At 40.6% G+C, this 23,991-nt stretch overlaps 1 protein-coding gene across 7 annotated transcripts in view; it reads left to right on the top strand.

Moving 5' to 3' along the window:
- The first annotated feature begins 4,917 nt into the window (after positions 1-4,917).
- The window catches only part of dtx1 (deltex 1, E3 ubiquitin ligase), a 59,305-nt gene continuing 40,231 nt past the window's right edge, over positions 4,918-23,991 (top strand). For 3 of the 7 annotated variants that reach the window (XR_010795287.1, XM_066643193.1, XM_066643192.1), the window contains exons 1-2: positions 4,918-5,970; positions 7,961-8,836. Coding sequence is in view for 6 of the 7 variants with exons in the window: in XM_066643193.1 (XP_066499290.1) it covers positions 8,575-8,836 (262 nt within the window). In the remaining variant the exon portion in view is untranslated. Of the gene's footprint in view, positions 5,971-6,570; positions 6,664-6,726; positions 6,756-7,370; positions 7,411-7,960; positions 8,837-23,991 lie in introns of those variants that run through there. The other 4 variants (XM_066643191.1, XM_066643189.1, XM_066643190.1 and 1 more) reach the window with 4 other exon arrangements.

Here is a 23,991-nt window from a genome sequence, read left to right as displayed (position 1 = left end):
GTTGCTGGAGCGTGGGCAGCTGATCTGAAGCGTGGAGGAGGATCTCGACAGTCATCCATCAGTGTCCAGATAGAATTAAACCCGTATACCTAACTGTACGTTATTTTGCTGGCAACTCCATTCTGGGCTTGAGACACATGCAGGAGTTGGACAAGTTGGCATGGCAATCAATAAACATGCTGATAGATTGATTGGATATGCAAAATTATTGTGCATATATGCAAGTGTGTGAATGACTAGATAGAATGGTGGGTTGCCCTGAAATCTGGTGCCCTTTCCATTATTTTTTGTGCCCAGTGGGTTTGGCTTTGGACCTACGGATATTTCGTAACATCTCAAAACACAACCTATGAGTATATCAATGGCGCCCCCGTGTGGGGTCTAAACCACAATACCCACAAAAAGTTTAAACTTTTTTCTTACATTTCATTCGTTCGTTCGTTCGTTCGTTCATTCATTCATCTTCTGTAACTGCGTCATCCTGATCAGGATCACAGCCTACCTGGAATGGCTCTCAATGTCTATATTCAAACAGCAGATAAAAGTGTTCCAAATCCTATCTCTTTCTTCATAGGTGACTTAGATATATTGTTTGTGCGGCTGTATGAACAGCACAAATCACATTGAATCTGACTTCTTAAAATCAGATTTGGGCTACTTTCATATGTGGTTTTGAGATCTGATCCATATTAGATCTGTGGCAGTGTGGCTCTGTCTGAGCAGCAAGATCAGAATTCATGTGATTTTTATGTTACTCTGGCAGTTGAGAATGATCTCTGGCCTATGGGCCAAAGCATTTTCTACACTGCAAATTAAAGCAAGCTGCAATAGGACAATTAATTTAAAAAACGTGATGCAGGTTCAGAAAACAAATTTAAGCTCAGAAACACAATGCAAGTTCAGAAAATCAATGCAAACCCAAAAACGGGATGCAGGTTCAAAAATCAAATGCAAGTATAGAAACATGATACAACAGGGGTCACGTATAGGTGGACCACAGTCCGGGTCAAGACCCAGATGCTGTCCTATCCGGACCTGGACCTATAACTCATGAACTATTAAGAGCTGTTTCATTTTGAACAGTGTACTTATTTTAAGTGGGGTGACTCTTCTAGTCATTACCGTTCAGGTTTAGTGGTCCAGGAAATTACCAGACTAACCACATACTTTCTGCATATCACACATGAAACTATTCAGCCAATCAGAACTGTGCATTATGATGATCATTGCGACTCGAATGAGAGACACACACAGGGCAGGGCTCCAGGCACCACCTCCCGGGGCCAATAAAAATAGCCCAAGGGACATGATAAAAAACTCATTGAGACACTTTATGGACCACAGTGTTGTGTGAGGTAAAACCAGAAACTTTGAAACAGTATTCAATTTGTTAAATGCAATACAGCTAATGTTTAGGCACTGTTCTGGTGTTTGATGTGATGGAAAAATCAAGCCTAACACTTGTTTTAAACAGAAACAACAGGAATCGCAAGTGTAATCTGTTGGGTTTCCAGCGTGCAAACCGTAGAGCTATCAAATAGCAAAACTTCTGAGTTGTATAAAAAGTGCTTTTGATTACAATAGTACACTTTCCTTATAAGTCAGGGTTTTATTATTCAGTATTATCAGCAATACTACTCTTTAGCCTTCATAATCACAATGTACCTCAGAATATTACCTTCCCAGTAATTATGATGTCACAGTCCTAGATTTTGACTACATGTCTGGAAATCTAATGCAAATGAAAACTTCTGGCTTCAGAAAATGTTCATAGGTTTTCTGTTTAATTACCATTCACTAAAGAACACTAGAGAACAGAGCCAGTCTGTGCGGTTTGAGCATTTTAGAAATAACAGATCTTTTTGGATATTCCCCACAAAAGTATATAGTTTACACGGGTTGTTGTGAAATGAAACTAACAAGCAACTGTGTTGTTTGTCTAATGGTTAGAGATGTCAAATCAAATCAAATGTATTTATATGGTGGCTTTTACAATTGACGTTGTCAAAAAGCAGCTTCACATTTTTATTTGAACAGAACATATAAATCAAAGCCCAAAACAAGCAAGCTGAAGGTGACAGTGGCAAGGAAAAACTCCCTCGAGGCTGGAGGAAGAATCCTTGGGAGGAACCAAGACTCACCAAGGAATCCATCCTCCTCTGATCAAACTACAGATTGAAATTTAAATTATCACCTGTTAAGTGTCATTGTGCTACAGTACAATAATAATAATAATAACAGTGCAAGCATCAGTCAGAGTATTGCTAATCTGAGTCCATTTCTACCTAACTGTAGTTGATCATGGTGAGTGGTCAGATGCTGGTAGCAGTAGCTGGAGGTGAGCAGCTGGTGTGGGCCTCAGGAGAATCCAGCAAACAAGGAAAAAAATGATTCGAAACTGAAAAAAAAAAGGAAAAAAAAAAAAAAAGCATCTGAAATTGAAAATAAGATCTGTGACTGAAAAATGATATAAAACTTAAAATAAAATTATGATTTGAATCTGAAAACATAAAATCTGCAATTATAGAATATAAGAATTCAAATGTCAAAATATATAGGAAAGTGAAATTTGAAAATAAATTATTAATTCAAAAAAATAAAATAATTGAATCAAAATTCTATTTAAATTGAACATTGAACATCCTACACTTTTTTTTAATACATTGTTGTAGTTTTCAAAGTTCAATCTCAAGATTTGAACTTTTGACCCTAATATAGCTCCATAGGTCTGGACCCACTGCGACCCTGAAATGAATAAGTGTTACAGACAATGAATGAATGAACGTACGGAACTGAAAACATTCTAACTTTCCCACTGTTACAAGCCTTCCACTGTTCTAATGGGTTAAGTGCAATATGTTTAGAGTTCAGCACTTGCAGTATTTATTTATATATATTTTTTAAAATGTTCTTAATCTATCTTTGTACTCGTTCTGCTATTCATCACCAATGTGAATGTTCCTCTGCTCAGAAGGTCTCTATTTGTGGTTGTATGTGAAGTGGGTGGGGGTTTGGGTAGGGGGTGAAACTTGTTTTTTCTCTACAGTACTGTAAACGTGAATTACACTCAAGTAGGGGGAGCTCAGGAGACAAAATTAAAACAATTCTTGGATAGTAGCATAGTATTCCTTTAATGGTTCCTTCAAGAGTGATAATATTCACAAGTTACCTCAAGCTTATTCCCTGAACAGAGTACCATAATAGTGCTTCTATGGTTGAAATGCTATGAATCAAAGAATGAGCTGGAGATAGAAGCCAGAAATTAATGCTGTTCTTTGTACATGGTTTGTTTAATATGTACTACAAACCAGCTCCTTAAAATAAATGGTGAAATGTGTGTGAATACAGCACAATGAAGGAAATATGTATCAGTATTACTGATCTTTAAGCCTTTATTACTGTTGTGTTCCCATATATTGAGATGCCAGTTTTGACAATGGTTGATAAATTAATGATGTTTGCTGTGGAACTACAGCTACATTCCACATTGTCTGGAAACCTCAACTCTTGTGTTGCTGGTTGTTGTGGATATAATAAATGTACTTTTCCATTGTACAAGCTGTAAATATAATCAGTGTTAGATTTACATTTATTTTGAATGCAAAATAAAACACATATATAAGGAACACTATGCAGTATTTCTACATTACAGCTTCTAAATTTAATAGACAGAATAGAGCCTCTGTGGCTGCTATGCTAGGTCCACTGCTGATTTACTGGTCTAAGAAACTTTCTCGAGAAATGAATAATGCTTTACGGCACAGATCTCACAGGTATTTACCTAGATACAAGAAGAATATAGCTTGGAATATCCGGTACGGTCATTATGACAGAGCAAGGAGGAGAAAGGAGGAGAGAGGGAGGGAGCGTCCATACAAGTCTAAATACTGAACTGAATTTACATGGTACAGTGAGCTGAAACAGACATGATCTGTTGTATATTTTGAGTGATATATGGGGTTTATCATGCAATCAACATAAGTTTATTTGATTATACACATTCCCCTGGCTCAACATCAGCTGAAGCCCCAAGAGCTGTTCACAACTAATATTAATATCCCTCAGTGTGTGTGCATGCATGTGTCTGAGAGAGAGAGAGAGAGAGAGAGAGAGAGAGAGAGAGAGAGAGAGAGAGAGAGAGAGGTGTGCATGTGTGTTTGTCTGAGAGAGAGAGACGGGGAGGTTGTGTATTAGTAGAAACCTCGAGAGCTGGTTGTATTTGTGAGTGAACGAGCGAGATAGTTGTGAGACATGATTTCATTACAGTACTCTAAACATGAATTACACTCAGCAGAGGGTAGTGGGAGCTCAGGAGACAAAAAAGCCATTTCTTTCATTGTATTTCTTTAGGTTTCTTCAGGTAAATGCCTGATTTGAAATAGCTCTTCAGCACACTAACTTGAAGATTTTCATAGATTATTTTCTGTAATGCTACGGAGACTTTGTGTCATGGCTGCAGGGAGGACAAGGAGGTGGACGTATAAGCAGGGAATAACTTTATTAAGACAAATAACAAAATCAAAAACAAAACAAAGCACAGCCAGTAAATAAACACGAACAGGACACAAAAACACACACCAAAACTAAACTGAACTGGTGTAGACTAATGCTAAACACACAGGCATGGAGACACTGAGTTACACACAAGACCAGACAAGGGAGCACTGAAGCCGAAGGAGTATATTTAAGGAGCACAGACAAGAAAAACCTGGGAAAGATAACGAGATGGCAGGACCAAAAATGAGGCACATGTGGGAACAGCAATGACAGGGCAGGGCAGGGCAGGGCAGGGCAGGGCTAAGGGGGGGCTAGGGCGGAGCTAAGGGAGGAAACAGGAACCACAACAAACACAGAGCCATGAGCTAAAAGAGCACATGGCAGTGAAACAGACATCACAAAACAGCAGGGAAGCACGAAACGGGAAAAGTGTAACAGAATCTCCACTCCTGAACGCACAACTCCTTGGGCGCATAGACCTAGACCCCCCGGAGTTGGCGAAGGAGAGGAGCCTGGAATACAACAGACAAGAGACTAACAGATCAACGGACCGTGATAAAGTGACAGGACTGGAGCTCAAATAGGAGAGAAAACACTGGACTAGAAAGGAAAAGGGACAGAGAGCAGAAACATGAGACGGAATTTGGGACATGACACTTGACTGAAACAGGGACTAGACAAGTTGGAAGCAGAGATATGAGGCTGGACAGGAGACTAGGTGCAGAAACAGGAGATTGCACTGGGGACAAGACACCGGACTATATATATTTTGTAATTTTTTAATCCTAATTACCTAATTTTAATCCTAACTACCTTTACGTATTAACGAATTAGTAAAATAATTCTCATCACAAATTCATTGTCTGCAACCGCTTATCCAGTTCAGGGTCGCGATGAGTCCTGAGCCTACCTGGAATCACTGAGCGACACACATTCAGACACTTCAGAGTAGCCAGTCCACCTACCAACGTGTGTTTTTGAATCGTGAATCGGATGTTCTTTCTAAGCTCGTCGTTCTTTCATCGCCGGTGAGCTGCACCCGTATTCCTACTAGCCTTACCTCTCTTTTGCGGGGACTGGCTACCGTGTTATCTTTTTCTTTGTCACGATTGGCTGTTGCTACACATCCACCAGCGTTATCAAATCACAGCGACGGAGGGACGGGACTTTCCGGATTACGGGTGGGGGAAAATATTACGCGCTTGTAATGGCAGTGCCTGAAGCAACAGCCTCACTGTACAGGCTCAAAGCCCCGGGCACAAGCTAATAAGACTGACAGCGCACTGAAGACACATAAGATTCGCGAAAATACCCTTTCGTTTAGGCTCTAAACATATATAAATAAAAATAGTTTGTTCTTTTGTCCGCTGGAGTCCCTGCGCGAGAATTTTCTGGATTCAAACATCGCTGCTGCGCGCGACTGGAGTCTGTCGTCAAGGGAACGGTGATTATTATTTTTGTTCGACTTCAATGGTGTGTAGGTTATTATAATATTTATTTACAATAGAAATCTTCTGTTCGGCTAAACGATTCGGCAAACGCAGATAAAAAGCGTTCCCCTCGTTACATACGCAGGATAGCCAGCCACAGCTCTCTCCATTTCTGTTATCTGTGATTACTCCGATCATGATAATAAAGCTTGAAGCTGGAGTTGGCTTCTTATTCGAATTCGTAGTTTCCCATATATGGTCTAATAATGTCATTCAGCCCCTCGTGGTTTTTATTTTCATTCACCGTCTGTTAGAATCAATTACAAAGAGCAGTTACATGCGGAGGCACCAGAATGTAACCGCTGCATCATTTAAGGTGGAACGGAAAATTCTACTTCATGTTCATGTTTGCCTGAGACTTTTAGTTCCATTCTCTTTAAATTCAGTTACAATTTGTTACGCGTTACATTCTGAGATACCTGATTGGAGCGGCTGTTGGCTACAATTTAAGGTGGAACTGAATATGAATACTGAATATGGCAAATAAGTCGGTTTCAGCCTCTAACGTCGGATGATTAGATAAACTATTTAGCAGCGATTAATCCTGAAGCAAGGATAACATTTCTGGGGTGAAAGCTTGGAAAATCATTCTGTTTACAGATGGAATTGATGTTGTTTGTAATGAACGGCATTACTGAAACGGAGAGTTAATAGAGAGGGACAAAGAAAAAGTCCCGTAAGAGGAGTGCAATTCATTTTTGTGACTATCATCCACACACCCAGACATGGTCTGAAACATGTGGGGCTGATTGTGCAATGTGGGTGAAGGTATCAGAAAGCCGCTTCTGTTTTTTTAAAATGATAATTTATGAATTTAGTAGTGTTGTTTTTAGGTCCTATTAGTTAATCTTAGATGGTGAAAATACAAGTTGCATTTTTAATCGCATGCTCACAGAGAGGGGAATTCTTCTTCATGTGTGTTGACCTCAAAACGAGGCCAGTCGATGTACTTTAGAGGAGAAACATTCATCATTTCTCATCTTACGCATCACAACCACACAAACTCAGCTGACAGACAGAGATTGGCTCTAGTGTATATTAACGGGCTGTTCCACAGATTGAATTGACAGTAATTAAATGGTTACAGTGCAAACAAAGTCATGACATTTAAAGTCGGTAAACTAGATAACTCATAATTAACACTGAAACTGCAAGAACAAAAAAGAAATAAAGAAAGAGGAAACAGTTTAAATTTGTGTTTTTACCCCAGTACTCAATACATACTGCAAATAATCAGGTAATTATTTGGTTCGGGTGCAGCATGGTGGCACAACAGGTAGTTTTGCTGTCACACAAATCCATTATCCTTGGGTTGTGGGTTCAAACCTGACCGCTGTGAATATTTTTGAGTGTTCTCCCTGTGTCTGTGTGGATTTCCTCCAGGTGCTCCTGTTTTCCTCCCACAACCAGAAAACACATGCTGGTATGTCAATTGGCTTGTGTGAGTGTGTGTGTGTGTGTAAGTGAGTTTAGGGTCCATCGTGATGGACAGGTGCCCCGTGTGTTCCTGACTACTATACAAACGAACAAATTAATAATTGGATTGGATGGGCTGTGGAGTTGACAATAGCTGAAAGTTAAAGACAGGGACCCCAGGAGTTGAAAACCACAGCGACAGTGTCCCCAGGAGTTGAAAACCACAACTCTATTATAACATCTGTTTTTCTTCTGTTTCTCTTACTTTACTTTTTCCTTGTTTTTTGACTATCTCTCTCTCTCTCTCTCTCTATTGCTCTGTTTTTATTTTGCTCACTCTCTCCTCTAGTTGTCTCTATCAATCTATCATCTGCTGTGTGTGATTTCAAACAGGTCCACTGGTGGTTTCCCTGTTCTGTGCTCTGTTACAGTAAAAGGCCTCTGCATTTAGGATCAAACCACAGCTGGTTTAGCAATGCTTATGGTATGCATATACTGAGCATTTTTTGTGATTTCACTTACTTGACTATTGTTCTTTGTTCTAATTCTGTGTTTAGGTTCAGGACAGGCCAGATAAACCCATCAACAGTTTGGACACAGCAGGAACTGAACAAGCAGGAACTGAACAATATCAAAAAATATCAATGTCAAACACTGACTCTTGCCTTATTACCAAACTGCTGGACTGATCTGTGTACTGACACACACTGTAAAGAAGCACTTGTGTATGATTTTGCTTTCCTAACTGCATTAAAATCAATTTTCTGGAACACCTGTGCTTCACAGCCAGTGTGGTGGTCATGGCTGTCTCAACAGGAAAAAACTCTTGTATTTTGGCTACGAGCAAGCCTCTCCGTCTTCACTGACTTTGAATATGAAAAGGACAGAGCGGTCAGTCAAAGAGAGTTCCAGGCAGAAAGATCAAAGAGAGTTCCAGGCAGTGACCTTGAGGATACCCTGACCCCTGCTGGAAATAATGTAGTTCCCATACGTATGCATTTTTTCTTGTTATTTTCATGATTAAGCAGAAGACCTCCTTCCACAGTGACTTGTTAGACTTCTCTTCATCAATTCTACAACCCTAACATCTGATAATTTCAAAAGAAACCAGAACAGCATTTTTGAGTTTGCGTTTTGGTATAAGTTTTTCACAGCTTCTACTGGTGTGGAGATGGCTCGGCCTGGTTCAGGAATTCTTGTTTCAATTGGAGGGGGCCTGAGTTATTCCTCTCAGAGCATGGCCCGTGTGGTGGTGTGGGAATGGCTGAATGAACATGGACGATGGAGACCGTATAATGCGGCTGTGTGCCACCATATTGAAAACATTCTAAAGGGTGATGCACGTGGGTCTGTCATTCTGGGACAAATTGACCCCCAGCTCTCACCCTACGTTATAGACCTGCAGTCTATGCACCAGTTCAGACAGGACACAGGTGAGAGAACACACATGCATACATACTCACAAACACAAAAATGTCTGTAAATTTTGTCTAAAATATATATTGAGTTCCTGACCACAACATCAATTGGTATCAAATGTTAAATCTAGCTAATTTCAGTGGAAAAAATGATTATCCCTCCCTCCAGCATGAGCTGTTTGACTTGGTAAAAAGAAAAAGAAAAAAGAAATGAAGTACAAAAGGGATACATTTTGTTACTGATGCATACTTATTTTTAAAATAATATATTCATACCCATGGGCCCACCACCTGTGGGAGAGGTAGTAATCCGGGTCTGGTGCATTGTGGATCGGGTGGCGGTCGGGGTCGGGGGCCCTGGCGTTCTGATCCTCGGTTACTGAAACTGGCTTTTGGAACATGGAACGTAACCTCTCTGGTGGGAAAAGAGCCTGAGCTGGTGCGCGAGGTTGAGAGGTACCAGCTAGATATAGTTGGGCTCACCTCGACACACAGTATGGGCTCTGGAACCAATCTCCTTGAGAGGGGCTGGATGCTCTTTCACTCTGGAGTTGCCCAGGGTGAGAGGCGTAAGGCAGGTGTGGGCTTACTCATAGCCCCCCAGCTTAGCGCCTGTACGTTGGGGTTTACCCCAGTGGACGAGAGGGTAATTTCCCTGCGCCTTCGGGTTGGGGAAAGGGCTCTGACTGTTGTTTGTGCTTATGCACCGAACAGCAGTTCAGAGTACCATGCCTTCTTGGGGACCCTAGAGGGAGTGCTGGAGAACACTCATTCTGGGGACTCCATTGTTCTGCTGGGGGACTTCAACGCTCATGTGGGTAATGACAGTGAGACCTGGAGGGGCGTGATTGGGAGGAACGGCCCAGCTGATCTGAACCCGAGTGGTGTTCAGTTATTGGATTTCTGTGCTCGTCACAGTTTGTCCATTACGAACACCATGTTCGAACATAAGGGTGTCCACAAGTACACCTGGCATCAGGACACCCTAGGCCGCATTTCGATGATCGACTTTATAGTCGTATCATCTGACCTGCGGCCATATGTTCTGGACACTCGGGTGAAGAGAGGCGCTGAGCTGTCAACTGATCACCACCTTGTGGTGAGTTGGATCAGATGGCGGGGGAGGATGCCGGACAGACCTGGCAGGCCCAAACGTGTGCTGAGGGTTTGCTGGGAACGTTTGGCAGAGGAACCTGTCAGAAAGATCTTCAACTCCCACATCCGGCAGAGCTTCGACTGCATCCCGGGGGAGGCTGGTGACATTGAGTCCGAGTGGGCCATGTTCCGGACCTCCATTGTTGAGGCGGCTGAACGGAGCTGTGGCTGCAAGGTTGTCGGTGCCTGTCGGGGTGGCAACCCCCGCACTCGGTGGTGGACACCCCGGGTGAGGGGGGCTATCAAGCTGAAGAAAGAGTCCTATCAAGCCTGGTTGGCTCAGGGGACTCCGGAGGCAGCCGACAGGTACCGGGGAGCCAAGCGGCTTGCGGCCTCGGCAGTCGCTGAGGCAAAAACTCGGGTGTGGGAGGAGCTCGGTGAGAACATGGAAAACGACTTTCGGTCGGCTCCAAGAAGTTTCTGGCAAACCGTCAGGCGACTCAGGAGGGGAAAGCAGTTTTCCACCAACACTGTATATGGTGGGGGTGGGGAACTGTTGACCTCGACTGGGGACGTCATCAGACGGTGGAAGGAGTACTTCGAGGATCTTCTCAATCCCACCAGCACGTCTTCCGCAGAGGAAGCAGAGCTTGGGGACCCCGGGGGGGGCTCGTCTATCACTGGGGCTGAAGTGGCCAAGGTGGTAGGGAAACTCCTTGGCGGTAGGGCCCCGGGGGTGGATGAGGTTCACCCCGGGTTCCTCAAGGCTCTGGATGTTGTGGGGCTGTCCTGGTTGACACGTCTTTGCAACATCGCGTGGACATCGGGGGCAGTGCCTCTAGACTGGCAGACTGGGGTGGTGGTTCCCCTTTTCAAAAAGGGGGATCGGAGGGTGTGTTCCAACTATAGGGGGATCACACTCCTCAGCCTCCCCGGTAAGGTCTATGCGGGGGTACTGGAGAAGAGAGTCCGACTGATAGTTGAACCTCGGATCCAGGAGGAACAATGCGGATTCCGCCCCGGTCGTGGAACACAGGACCAGCTCTTTACCCTCGCTAGGATCCTGGAGGGTGCATGGGAGTTTGCTCAACCAGTCTACATGTGTTTTGTGGATCTGGAGAAGGCATTCGACCGTGTCCCTCGGGGTATTCTGTGGGGGGTGCTCAGGGAGTATGGGGTACTGGGCTCTTTGTTACGAGCTATCCAGTCCCTGTACAAACAGAGCAGGAGTCTGGTTCGTATGGCTGGCAGTAAATCTGACTGGTTTCCAGTCAGAGTTGGACTCCGTCAGGGCTGCCCGTTGTCACCGGTTCTGTTCATAATTTTTATGGACAGAATTTCTCGGCGTAGCCAAGTGGCGGAGGGTGTCCGGTTTGGTGGTCTCAGGATTCCATGTCTGCTTTTTGCAGATGATGTGGTCTTGTTGGCTTCATCGAGCCGGGACCTCCGGCTCTTGCTGGACCAGTTTGCAGCCGAGTGTGAAGCGGTAGGGATGAGGATCAGCACCTCCAAGTCCGAGTCCATGGTACTCAGCCGGAAAAGGGTGGAGTGCTCTCTCCAGGTTGGAAGTGAGATCCTGCCTCAAGTGGAGGAGTTTAAATACCTCGGGGTCTTGTTCACGAGTGAGGGAAAGATGGAGCGTGAGATTGACAGGCGAATCGGTGCAGCGTCAGCAGTAATGCGGGCTCTGTACCGGTCCGTTGTGGTGAAGAGAGAGCTGAGCAGAAAAGCAAAGCTCTCGATTTACCGTTCAATCTACGTCCCAACCCTCACCTATGGTCACGAGCTTTGGGTAGTGACCGAAAGAACGAGATCGCGGGTACAAGCGGCTGAAATGAGTTTTCTCCGCAGGATGTCTGGACTCTCCCTTAGAGACAGGGTTAGGAGCTCGGACATCCGGGAGAGACTCGGAGTGGAGCCGCTGCTCCTCCACGTCGAGAGGAGCCAGCTGAGATGGTTCGGGCATCTGGTTCGGATGCCTCCTGGACGCCTTCCTGGAGAGGTGTTCCGGGCATGTCCAACGGGGAGGAGGCCCCGGGGCAGACCAAGAACACGCTGGAGAGACTATATGTCTCGACTGGCCTGGGAACGCCTCGGTATACCCCCGGAGGAGCTAGAGTCGGTGGCTGGGGAGAGGGAGGTCTGGGTTTCTTTGCTCCGACTGCTTCCCCCGCGACCCGGACCCGGATAAGCGGTGGATAATGGATGGATGGATGGATATTCATACCAATTAGCCATAACTTTAAAGCCACCTTCTTGTTTCCACACTCGTTGATCTGTTTACGAATACTTTTTAGTTCCTCTGTTGTACATCTCTTGCTCTACATACCTTGTTAGTCCCCTTTCACCCATTCCTTTAAGTTATTATTTGAGTGTTGAATCACTGCAATGACACTGATGTCATAGTGGTGTGTTAGTCTGTGTTAAGTTAGTAGGATTGGATCAGAATATCAGGATTGCTGCTGGAGTTTTTAAAACCTAAATGTCACTGCTGGACTGGGGATAGTATAGCAACCAAAAATATCCAGCACATATTCAGAACTGCTGTGTCTGATCCACTTGTACAAGAGCAATGCACTAACACACTGCCACCATGACAGTGTTACTTCAGTACTGAGAATTATTTTATCATTCAAATAATACCTGCTCTGAGATGGTCATCAGATGTCATGACCATTGTAGAAAGGGTGATGGGGGCTAACAAAGTATGCAGAGCAACAGATGTACTACATTCTTGAATGAACAGGGTGCACATATACAGTAAATGAAAAATGTCATTTTAATGTTTATGCTGATCAGTGAATATGTGTGTATAATTTGGTCCTCAGCTGAACGACAGCGTTAAATCTGGAATTATGTGTATGCAGGCTTATTTTAGATGTCCTGGTTCTTCCAGATGGAGTGCTCATAATAGACAGTGCTGTGTGTGTGTGTGTGTGTGTACATGCTTATGGTTTCTTGTACTTCTCTTTGGGCCCTGTTAATATATTTTGTGGTATTTTATGTTGCCAAAAGTATGTAAAAGGTATGCTAATACTTAACAGCTCAACTGTACTACTAGTTTTCCAGCTAAGGGTAGACAGGTACTTGCTGTTTGACCATGCATTCATATAGACAACCGTCTGGGGCCTGCATGGATAGGACTTGTTTTTCCAGCACATCCCATAGATGCATGTTTAGGCTGAGATGAGGGGAATTTGGAGGTCAGGTCAAAACTTGATCTCTTTGTAGAGTCCCTCAAACCATTCCTGAAATATTTTACAGTGTGGCAGGGAGCTTTATCATGTTGAAATAGGCCAATGTTTTTAAGGAACACAGTTGCCATGAAGGAAATATACTTCACCTGTAAGAGAAAAGTTAGTTAGTATCAAAATAAGTTCCACATGAATGTCAGGCCCAAAGTTTTCTGGCAGAACATTAACCAGAACGCCACACTGTCCCCATTGTCTTGCATTCTTCCCTAAATGCGTTCGCAGAGCATGTATTCCATAGGTGTGTGACCTACATGTACCCGGCTGTCCACATGATGTGAAAGAAAATATGATTGTTAGACCAGGCCAACTTCTTCTATTCTTCTATAATATTTTAGCCAGTAAGATTTGGGCACCCATGAACCTGTTGCCAGTTCAACAAATTCCTTCCTTGGACCACTTTTGGAACTAAACACATACCAGCAACACCCCACAAGACCGTCGTTTAGGAGATTCTGGCTATCACAGATTATCTCTTGTCAAAGTTGCTCTGATCCTAATGCTTTTTTTTGTGCTGTCAACACATCAACTTCAAGATATATGTCAAAAATATATTTCATTCTTTGACAGATGTCATTGCGTCAAGATAATCAGTGTTATTCACTTCCCCTCTCAATGGTTATAATGTGGTTTTTCCTAATCGGTGTATAGTATTTTGTGATCATAATAGCAGCCTGAAATGGAAATTACATATTTATCTTTCTATAATAATGTATTCCAAAGTGAAATGGATTGTAAAGGGTGATGGGAGGGCAAGTGAAAACTTGATTTTTTCTTAGTAGTGTTATTTTTCCCCTGCCTATTTGTGCCAGGTGACCTTATTAAAAAATTTAATTAGAAGGTAGAAATAATTACAAAATGTTGTTCGTTAAATGGTAATACATATTGCTGAAAGGGGATATATTGGGTCTGTCCCAAAGCCCAGTGAGCTGTCTACATAGAAAGCATCATAATGTCTAATAGTGTCACAGCATCTAATCATTCCTCAACCATGAAGGCAATCCCATGATGCAACACAAACACAACTCCAATCTATTTCGCTTGTCTTCCGGAGCAAAAATAATTAAAATTGAGATAAAAACAGGAAGACAAGAATCCATTGCGCTGTTTTTTAGCCATTTTCACTTTGTTCTCTTTCTTCTTCATATGTAATCATTGCACATGTGCTTCTGATGATGAGACTGGACAATTCTGAAATGCTGCTCTCTATGTAAGACTCAGCACAAAATAAGAACGCCATGTTTTATCCCATATTTTCAGACTGTATTTGTTTTGTTACACAGTTTTGGGGCTAGTAGGAGCTCAAAATACCCAAATTACTGTGCTAATGCCCCCAAAAAGTTATTTTTTTCATAGAATGTCCATATATTTTCATAACATTGCCAACATTTCTAGCAAGAAATAATAGCGCCATTCTGATTTAAGTTTTACTTTAATAGTAATATGCATAGCTTTGTAACAGTAATAAAGTGACATACACTGCAACCTTCTAGGAACTCAGATTTGAACAGGATGAAAGGAAACTAACAAATATGCAGAGCAACAGATGCACTACCAAGTGAACCTGTATGGTCTGTGGAGCTGAGAGAATGGACAGTGAATGTAGAAAGAATAATGTTGTGGCATTGTTATGGCTGATCAGAGTACAGATAATGTAGTTAATTAGGATTTAGCATACCATTTAAACACAATTATAGTTTTTTATATACTGCATCTTGTTCCAGGATGTAGCACCTGAATCAAGCAAATGCTTAACAGAAACAGTGCATGTGATACTGTAACACTAAAAACGTCTGTGAGTGTAATGACAGGGAAATAGTGAGTTATATTCTGTTTCTACTGCAGTGTTTGTTGTAAGTGCTTTGGATGGGTTAAGCTTGATCTTTGCCTAGACATCATTGATCAATATGTGTCCCAAGAGAGCTGTTTGTGGCTCTGACTGCACTGCTGTAGACATACCCTTTCACAATACACACACAGACAGACACACAAAACCTTTGATTTGTATGGTAATACTGGTCATAACACTTAATTTTATATAGAAATGCCTCATTCAATTATTGTTTAAAAAACTCCATAAATAATAGATTGTGTCTTTTAGCATTACATTTGACAGATTTACCCAGGTACAGCTAGCTGTTATTCAGACTTAATGGTGTGAAATTTACCATTACCTAATGGCTTCAGCAAACCACTGCCATTTTTATCAACTATGACAATAACAGAACATGAGAAGATTTAAGTTAAAATCTTCGCTGTTTGTTGGTAACACTGCAATCCATAAGGCCACTAACAGAAATGAGAAATGAAAACTACTAGTCCATTTACTTTTCCTACTTATGGTTGGTTGAATGTGACATTTATACCTTTTAAAATACTTGACTCAATTTTTCTGTCTAATATTACTCATGGAAGTCTACTCCTCTTACTTTAGTTCATATTTTTGTGTGTTTTATACAGAGTACACCATGCATTTCAGCTTGAAAAAAAAAATTAAAAATAAAAGATAGCTCAGTAGAAATAGAAACAATTCATTTCTAAAATGCAGTGTATGCCCAGAAGGGTATAATCCATGTAGTTCGATCCTGATGTGATTATGTTCAGTGATAAAAGCCTAACATTTCATAAACAGGTGCATCTCAATAAATTTGAATAAAAAAGAATCAAAAAGTTAATATATTTCAGTAATTCTATTCACAAAGTGAAACTCATATAGACATAGATTCATTACAAACAGGGTGATCTATTTCTTATTCTCTTTAAATGTTGATGATTATGGCTTACAGCCAATAATCACAATGGCATTGTGATCACAGCTCGCTGTTCGAGGCTACGCAAATTACGCTGCGAGAGGCCGAGGCTGTAGCATCCACTGCGCTGAGTCCGCAGGGTACGTCAAGCCATGGATGTAGGATGCATCACTCCGAGGTCGCGTTGCTAGGCCACTACGCCATCTACGCTGCTGTTGAGCTGAGATGATTTGCAGACCTGCTTCGCCAACTACGCTGCTGGACGCTACAGTGCCTTGTGAAAGTATTCGGCCCCCTTGAACTTTTCAACCTTTTGCCACATTTCAGGCTTCAAACATAAAGATATAAAATTTAAATTTTGTGTGAAGAATCAACAACAAGTGGGACAAAATCATGAAGTGGAATGAAATTTATTTGATGTGTCAAACTTTTTTAACAAATAAAAAACTGAAAAGTGGGGTGTGCAATATTATTCAGCCCCTTTACTTTCAGTGCAGCAAACTCACTCCAGAAGTTCAGTGAGTATCTCTGAATGATCCAATGTTGTCCCGAATGACTGATGATGATAAATAGAATCTACCTGTGTGTAATCAAGTCTCTGTATAAATGCACCTGCTCTGTGATAGTCTCAGGGTTCTGTTCAAAACGCAGAGAGTATCATGAAGACCAAGGAACACACCAGGCAGGTCCGAGATGCTGTTGTGGAGAAGTTTAAAGCCGGATTTGGATACAAAAAGATTTCCCAAGCTTTAAACATCCCAAAAGCACTGTGCAAGCAATCATATTGAAATGGAAGGAGTATCAGACCACTGCAAATCTACCAAGACCCGGCCATCCCTCTAAACTTTCATCTTAAACAAGAAGATTGATCAGTGATGCAGCCAAGAGGCCCATGATCACTCTGGATGAACTGCAGAGATCTACAGCTGAGGTGGGAGAGTCTGTCCATAGGACAACAATCAGTCGTACACTGTACAAATCTGGCCTTTATGGAAGAGTGGCAAGAAGAAAGCCATTTCTCAAAGATATCCATAAAAAGTCGTTTGGTGTAAAGGAAACATAGCTCATCACCCTTAACACACCATACCCACTGTCAAACGTGGTGGCAGCATCATGGTTTGGGCCTGCTTTTTGTCAGCAGGGACAGGGAAGATGGTCAAATTTGATGGAAAGATGGATGGGGCCAAATACAGGACCATTCTGGAAGAAAACCTGTTGGAGTCTGCAAGAGACCTGAGACTGGAACAGAGATTTATCTTCCAACAAGACAATGATCCAAAACATAAATCCAAATCTACAATGGAATGGTTCACAAATAAACGTATCCAGGTGTTGGAATGGCCAAGTCAAAGTCCAGACCTGAATCCAAACGAGAATCTGTGGAAAGAGCTGAAGACTGCTGTTCACAAACACTCTCCATCCAACCTCACTGAGCTCGAGCTGTTTTAGAGACTGTTATAGAGACATACCCCAAGTGACTTGCAGCAAAAGGTGGCGCTACAAAGTATTAATGCAAGGGGGCCGAATAATATTGTACGCCCCACTTTTCAGTTTTATTTTATTTTTTTAAATTTTGACACACTTTCATTCCACTTCATGATTGTGTCCCACTTGTTGTTGATTCTTCACAAAAAATAAAACATTTATATCTTTATGTTTGAAGCCTGAAATGTGGCAAAAGTTTGAAAAGTTTAAGGGGGCCGAATAGTTTCGCAAGGCACTGTAGCTAGGGTGCTACGGCATCTACGCTGCGTTCGTGTTGTGCCGCTGAGACGCTACGTTACTACGCTGAGGCCGAGCTACGCTCATTACGCTAATTAACATTATTACAAAAAAAAAAGCAACTGGACACCATGCCACCAAAGAAAGTTAATGCATCAGAGGAGGAGATGGAGGAGATCAGAAAGTCTCTGAACTTCATGTCAGAAGAATTAAGCAAAGTGGTTAAGTAGCAGACTAAGATCTCAACGGAGGAAGTTAAACAACTTAAGATGATTGTTAAAAAAAAAGGTAGAATAATTGCTGGACTTGAAAAAAAAGATTGATGACCTTGAACAGTACAGTAGGATGGAAGACTTAATCATAAGTGGATTAGAGACCACACATAGATCATATGCCACTACAGTGGAGCACAAAGAAGGGGAGGATGTCTTGACAGAGGAACTAACAACACTCGAATGGCAAGTCATAATGTTTTTTGAAAACAAAAATATATATATATATATTAAAAGTAGCAACATCTCAGCTTGCCATTTCCTACTGGGCTGAAGTTTATGAAAAGGAGGACCCAAACAAAGCATATGAGTTTTTTTTGTCTGTATTAGCTGAGTTATATGAACAAAGTGTCCTTTCAGAAAACTTAAAGTAAAGGAAAGGCATAACTCTGAGGACAAACCATGGATTAGCAAACGCATGTAAAAAGAAAATTTTACTATATAAAATACTTCTAAAACAAAGAACTAAAGAAGCAGAAAATAGATATAAGACATATAAAAAAAATGTATATGTGTTTTGAGATTTAGTAGTATAGGTGGTATGTTCAAGGTACATGGAATGTGCTGAATAGCAATATTGAAAAGGGTTTTGGAACAGCACAGAAATTCCATATAACTTTGTAAACGAATATAATACAAGCATAAATAAAATTGCTTATGAATTTTTTTTACTATTTTGTAAATATTGGACTGAAACTGATATGTCATTGTTAAAAAATATTGTAAACTGCTGGTTTAACCATTTACAAATATCTGCTATCTGTCCTTCAAAACTGGTCTATTTCCAAATAAACTGAAAACAAGTCATTCCTATCTTTAAAAGTGGAGACAAGCACCAGTTCTCCAATTATAGACCAGTTTCTTTGCTATCACACTCCTCAGAAAATTTTAGAAATATTGTTGGTTCAAAGACTAGATAAGTTCATAGAAACACATAAATTATTGCAACATTATGGATTCAGAGCAAGTAGGTCCACCTCAATGGCAGTGATGCAACTGGTAGAAGAGATATCTGGAAAAAGTTAGAAAGAGCTTCTGAATGCAGTGAAAAGAAATTTGAAGTATTAAAGAAATGATTTGATATTAACAAGTTAGTCACTGAATTTAAATAAAACAAAGTTTATAATATTTGGAAATAGACAAATCAAGAATGAAGTCAAAATTACAGTCAGTAATGGGGAAATAGTAAGAGTGTATGAAAACTAATTTGTGGGTGTGATAATTGATCATAAATTAGGTTTAAAACTGCTATAAAACATGTAAAAACAAAAATCTCTAAAATAATTACAGTATTATATTATATTAAAAATATCCTGAAAGAGAAATCACTTTGTATACTGTACAGTTCTTTCATAGTTCCATACATTACCTACGGTGTGGAGATATGGGGAAACACACCTAAAACCACAATTAAACCAATTTTCATGCTACAAAAGAAAGCTATAGAATTGTAAATAAAAAGGATAATTATGAACCCGGCGGCACGGTGGCGCAGCAGGTAGTGTCGCAGTCACACAGCTCCAGGGGCCTGGAGGTTGTGGGTTCGATTCCCGCTCCGGGTGACTGTCTGTGAGGAGTTGGTGTGTTCTTCCCGTGTCCGCGTGGGTTTCCTCCGGGTGCTCCGGTTTCCTCCCACAGTCCAAAAACACACGTTGCAGGTGGATTGGCGACTCGAAAGTGTCCGTAGGTGTGAATGTGTGAGTGAATGTGTGTGTGTCTGTGTTGCCCTGTGGCGTCCCCTCCAGGGTGTATTCCCGCCTTGTGCCCAATGATTCCAGGTAGGCTCTGGACCCCCCGCGACCCTACATAAATTACAGGCTTTAAAATTCAGTGAACTATTTAACTTCAGTACTGCACAAATAATGTACAAAGCACAATACATTTTACTTCCGAACTGTGTTCAGAAATATATGTATATCTATCCAGGGGGTTAATTTGTGGAATAGTTTTTGATAAGGAATGAAAAATGTGTAGCTCACTTGGCAAGTTTAAAAAAATGTATAACTTATATCCAAGGAATGACCATAATTAAAATAAAAATTAATAATTGTGGAATGTTGATTTTTTTCCCCTATGGTTGTTAATGCTTCAGCCCATACCTTATCAGTTTGTATTTGTTTTGTTTTGACTGTCATGTCTATTAATTTAATATTTGTTATCATTATTGTTGTTTTCTTTTTTAGGTAGTTATTTTTTATACTGTATTCCTTTTAAAAACCAAAATAAACACTAAAATCCTAGATACTAATTACTAAAAGTCATTATCTAGGTAAATTAGAATAATCAGCACAAAACGCCTGCAATGGTTTCCTAAGCTTTTAAAATGGTCCCTTAGTTTGGTTCAGTAGGTTACACAATCATGGGGAAAACTGCTGACTTGACAGATGTCCAGAAGGCAGTCATTGACACCCTCCTGCATTATCTAAGCATATTAATGGAAAGTTGAGTGGAAGGAAAATGTGTGGTAGAAAAAGGTGCACAAGCAACAGGGATAACCTCAGCCTTGAAAGGATGGTCAAGAAAACACCATTCAAATATTTGAGGGAGATTCACAAGGAGTGGTCAGTGCTTCAAAAGCCATTACACACAGATGTATCCAGTACATGGGCTACAACTGTCGCATTCCTTGTGTCTAGCCACTCATGACCCAGAGGCAACGACAGAATCGTCTTACCTGGGCCAAGGAGAAAAAGGTCTGGACTGTTGCTCAGTGGTCCAAAGTGTTGTTTTCAGATGAAAGTAAATTTTGAATTTTTTCTTTTGCGAATCAAGGTTCCAGAGTTTGGAGGAAGAGAGGAGAGGCACACAATGCAAGCTACTTGAGGTCTAGTCTGAAGTCTCCACAATCAGTGATGGTTTGGGAAGCCATGTCATCTGCTGGTGCTGGTCCACTGTGTTATATCCTGTCCAAAGTCAGTGCAGCCATCATTTTAGAGCACTTCCCTCTGCTGACAAGCTTTATGGAGATGCAGATTTAATTTTCCAGCAGGACTTGGCACCTCTCCACACTGCCAAAAGTACCAATACCTGGTTTAATAACCACAGTATCACTGTGCTTGATTGGGCAGAAAACTGTCATGACCTATTGTCAAGAGTCCTGACACATCACCAAGGCACAGCACAGCAGTTAGCTAACTGACTATTCTCGGTTAAACAGCGCTTTTGTGGATTTGCTATTTATTGTTGTCTTTACGCGTTACTGAGGGTGAACGTTAGCTAGTTTATTTAGGTGATTATAATTACATTATTAACTAAGTACAGAATTACTCATTTAATAATGGATCACTATACATACATAGTAATGCTTTACATACTTAGTGATTAACTAAATATTTAATCTTAAAGACAATAAATGCTAGTTTGCGAAATTGTTCATATCCATATTTATTTATTGTTCTCTGCTGCAATCCTCCTGAAAAAAACTGCCCCATGTTTGGAAAATGCATTTGTTAGTGGAGGATCATTTATGTTAACCATAAGTTGTTCTGAATGATTTTTCTGAGGTCTTTAAAAATCTCAAGATCCTGTGTTTATGTTAACATGAAGTTGCAATTAAATTGAAGGTGAATTTTGTTAAAAAATACCAGATTATTTTAAATATAGAGTAAAGTAGAATAAGCAATTACTCAAGACGTTGTCTGTAAAAGATTCATTGACTAGTTATTCAATATTTGAATTAGTTTCTTCATTAAAATATTTATTTGAAAAGTTACTACTATAATAGCACTCTTACTTAAGCAGGAATTTTCAGTACTCTTTCTATCACTGGTCTCATGCATTTGCATGTGTTTGTGTTGCTGGGTTGACATTTGCCTTGTTGTCACATGGAGATTTCAGCTACTGCTGTGTGGTTACAGTGGTAAAAGTACAGCCTCATTTTCACAGCTCTCTATGTTTTTGAAGAGACAGACATGTGAAACTCTTCAGACATTTTGGGCATGTGTGTATTTATCTTCTCATATAACATTGTGGAATGGGGATATGTGGTGTGTAGTGTGAATTGCATATGCGTGTAGGCAAATCAATTTATGCTAACAGTGCATGGGATATGGGTTTTTATTGCTTTTTTGTGCAATAATTTTGGGTTTTTTGTGTGTATGTATGTATGTATAATTATATATTTTGCAACGGCTTATGAAAAATAGTAGTTTTTTTTTATCTTATTCAATTTTACTGTCTGCATGCTGGCACAGCAGGTAGTAAAGTATTCAGACAGCTGTAGGCACCTGGAGGTTGTGGGTTCGACTCTTTCTCTGGGTGACTGTCTGTGAGGAGTTTTCCCTGTGTCCGTGTGGGTTTGCTTCAGGCACTCCGGTTTCCTCCCACAATCCAAAAACACACGTTGGTAGGTGGCTTGGTGACTCAAAAGTGTCCATAGGGGTGTATGTGTGTGTCGCCCTGTGAAGGACTTGCGCACCCTACAGGGTGTATTCCTGCCTTGCGCTTAATGTTTCTGGGTAGGTTCTGGACCAGCTGCGACCCTGAACTGGATAAGCGGTTGATGAATGAATGAATGAATTTTACTGTCTACAAATTCTGTGAAATGGACCATTCATACCTGCATTAGACTTACAATACATATATTACAGTGCTTTTGTGTCTGTTGAATGTAGTAGTAGGACATATTTGCAACTTTAGTATCTTTTGTACTTTTTTATAAATGATTCAAAACGTCAACTCACTAGTAGTTACAGAATCATTACAGAAGTCAGTGTCTAATTACATGTCACAAAATTTTATATGGAGAACAAGTAATCTGTTTGCTCCCAACAATTGGAAATTATGGCATTATTAAATAGTTTGAACCTGTTATCCAGTAAAGATGAAGGTCAATGCATGCCTGTCTGTTTCTCTTTTGCTCTCATGCCTCTTGTTCTCTCTGACACTGTCTGGTCAGCGCTTGTGTCTGGAACTTTGGGAGGTGAATAATGTCAGCCAGATGCATTTTGGCAGTTGCTCCCCATGCGACTGCTCTGAAATATAGTAGAGTGGCCTCACTTTCCAATTTGCTCATTATAAACTACAGCCAAACATACTCTTAGAGCATGACAGCAGGACTGTTGGTGACATCTCAAGGTGAAATTTAATTAGGCATAGTGATAGTCTGTCTTGTAACATCATACTCAAACTGTAGGCCTCTCAGGTCAAAGATGAAAACTCAGCATTTCAGAATACAGGTTTTTACAGTTTTTTTAAATAAAAAATGTTGACAAGTCTCAATATATGAGTCCCTTCTAATTAAGGATGTTTTCAGATAAGTCTCAGGTGATTTGATTTCCTGATCAAGGCTTTTGCTCAAATTTGTTGAGTCTGTGCTAGCAAGTATGCACATGTTTTAATCAAAAGAGAGAAAACTATAAATTAATGTAGACCTTTTAAATAAATCTAGTATTTTTATTAAAATATTCTTTTAGGAAACAAAACAAATAAGAAAGGAAGATGGAAAGATCTGGTTTTTACCGTAAAAGGACAGACTGTTAAAATGGTTGTTGTAAGGGTCTGACCAGGTCATTCATATACTCACTCATTCAGTATAATATTTTATTTGCATTGCCTGCATTCCCTGACAGATAACATATTAAACAAAAAAATGCTGGAACACGTTTCAATGTTTTTCATTGGTGAGACTTCTAAATTCTATCTATTTTCTTAGAAACATTGGGTCTTCTATTTTTTACATTTATATATATATATATATATATATATATATATATATATATATATATATATATATATATATATATATATATATTCATTCATTATCTGTAACCCCTTATCTAGTTCAGGGTCCAGAGCCTACCTGGAATCATTGGGCGCATGGCGGGAATTCACCCTTCACAGGGCTAATGGACTATTTTACCAAGTTTGGCCCACAACTTCCTTCCATAATTCACTTTTTATTTCTGAATTTAGGGAGGTATTACTGGTTTTATATAGTGATGTAAACACAGCTTCATTACTGTTGAGTTCACAAAGTAGATTAAACTTTGTTTATGCCGAAATATTTATTGAACATCATACCCATATTTATCTCACCTTTTCTCATTTCTCTCTCTCTCTCTCTTTCTCTCACTCAGTCA

Source organism: Hoplias malabaricus, chromosome 14 (genome assembly GCF_029633855.1).
Source record: "Hoplias malabaricus isolate fHopMal1 chromosome 14, fHopMal1.hap1, whole genome shotgun sequence".
NCBI lineage: Eukaryota > Metazoa > Chordata > Actinopteri > Characiformes > Erythrinidae > Hoplias > Hoplias malabaricus.
The sequence above is the reverse complement of the archived record's forward strand: the minus strand, read 5'-3'. Positions and strand labels throughout refer to the sequence as shown.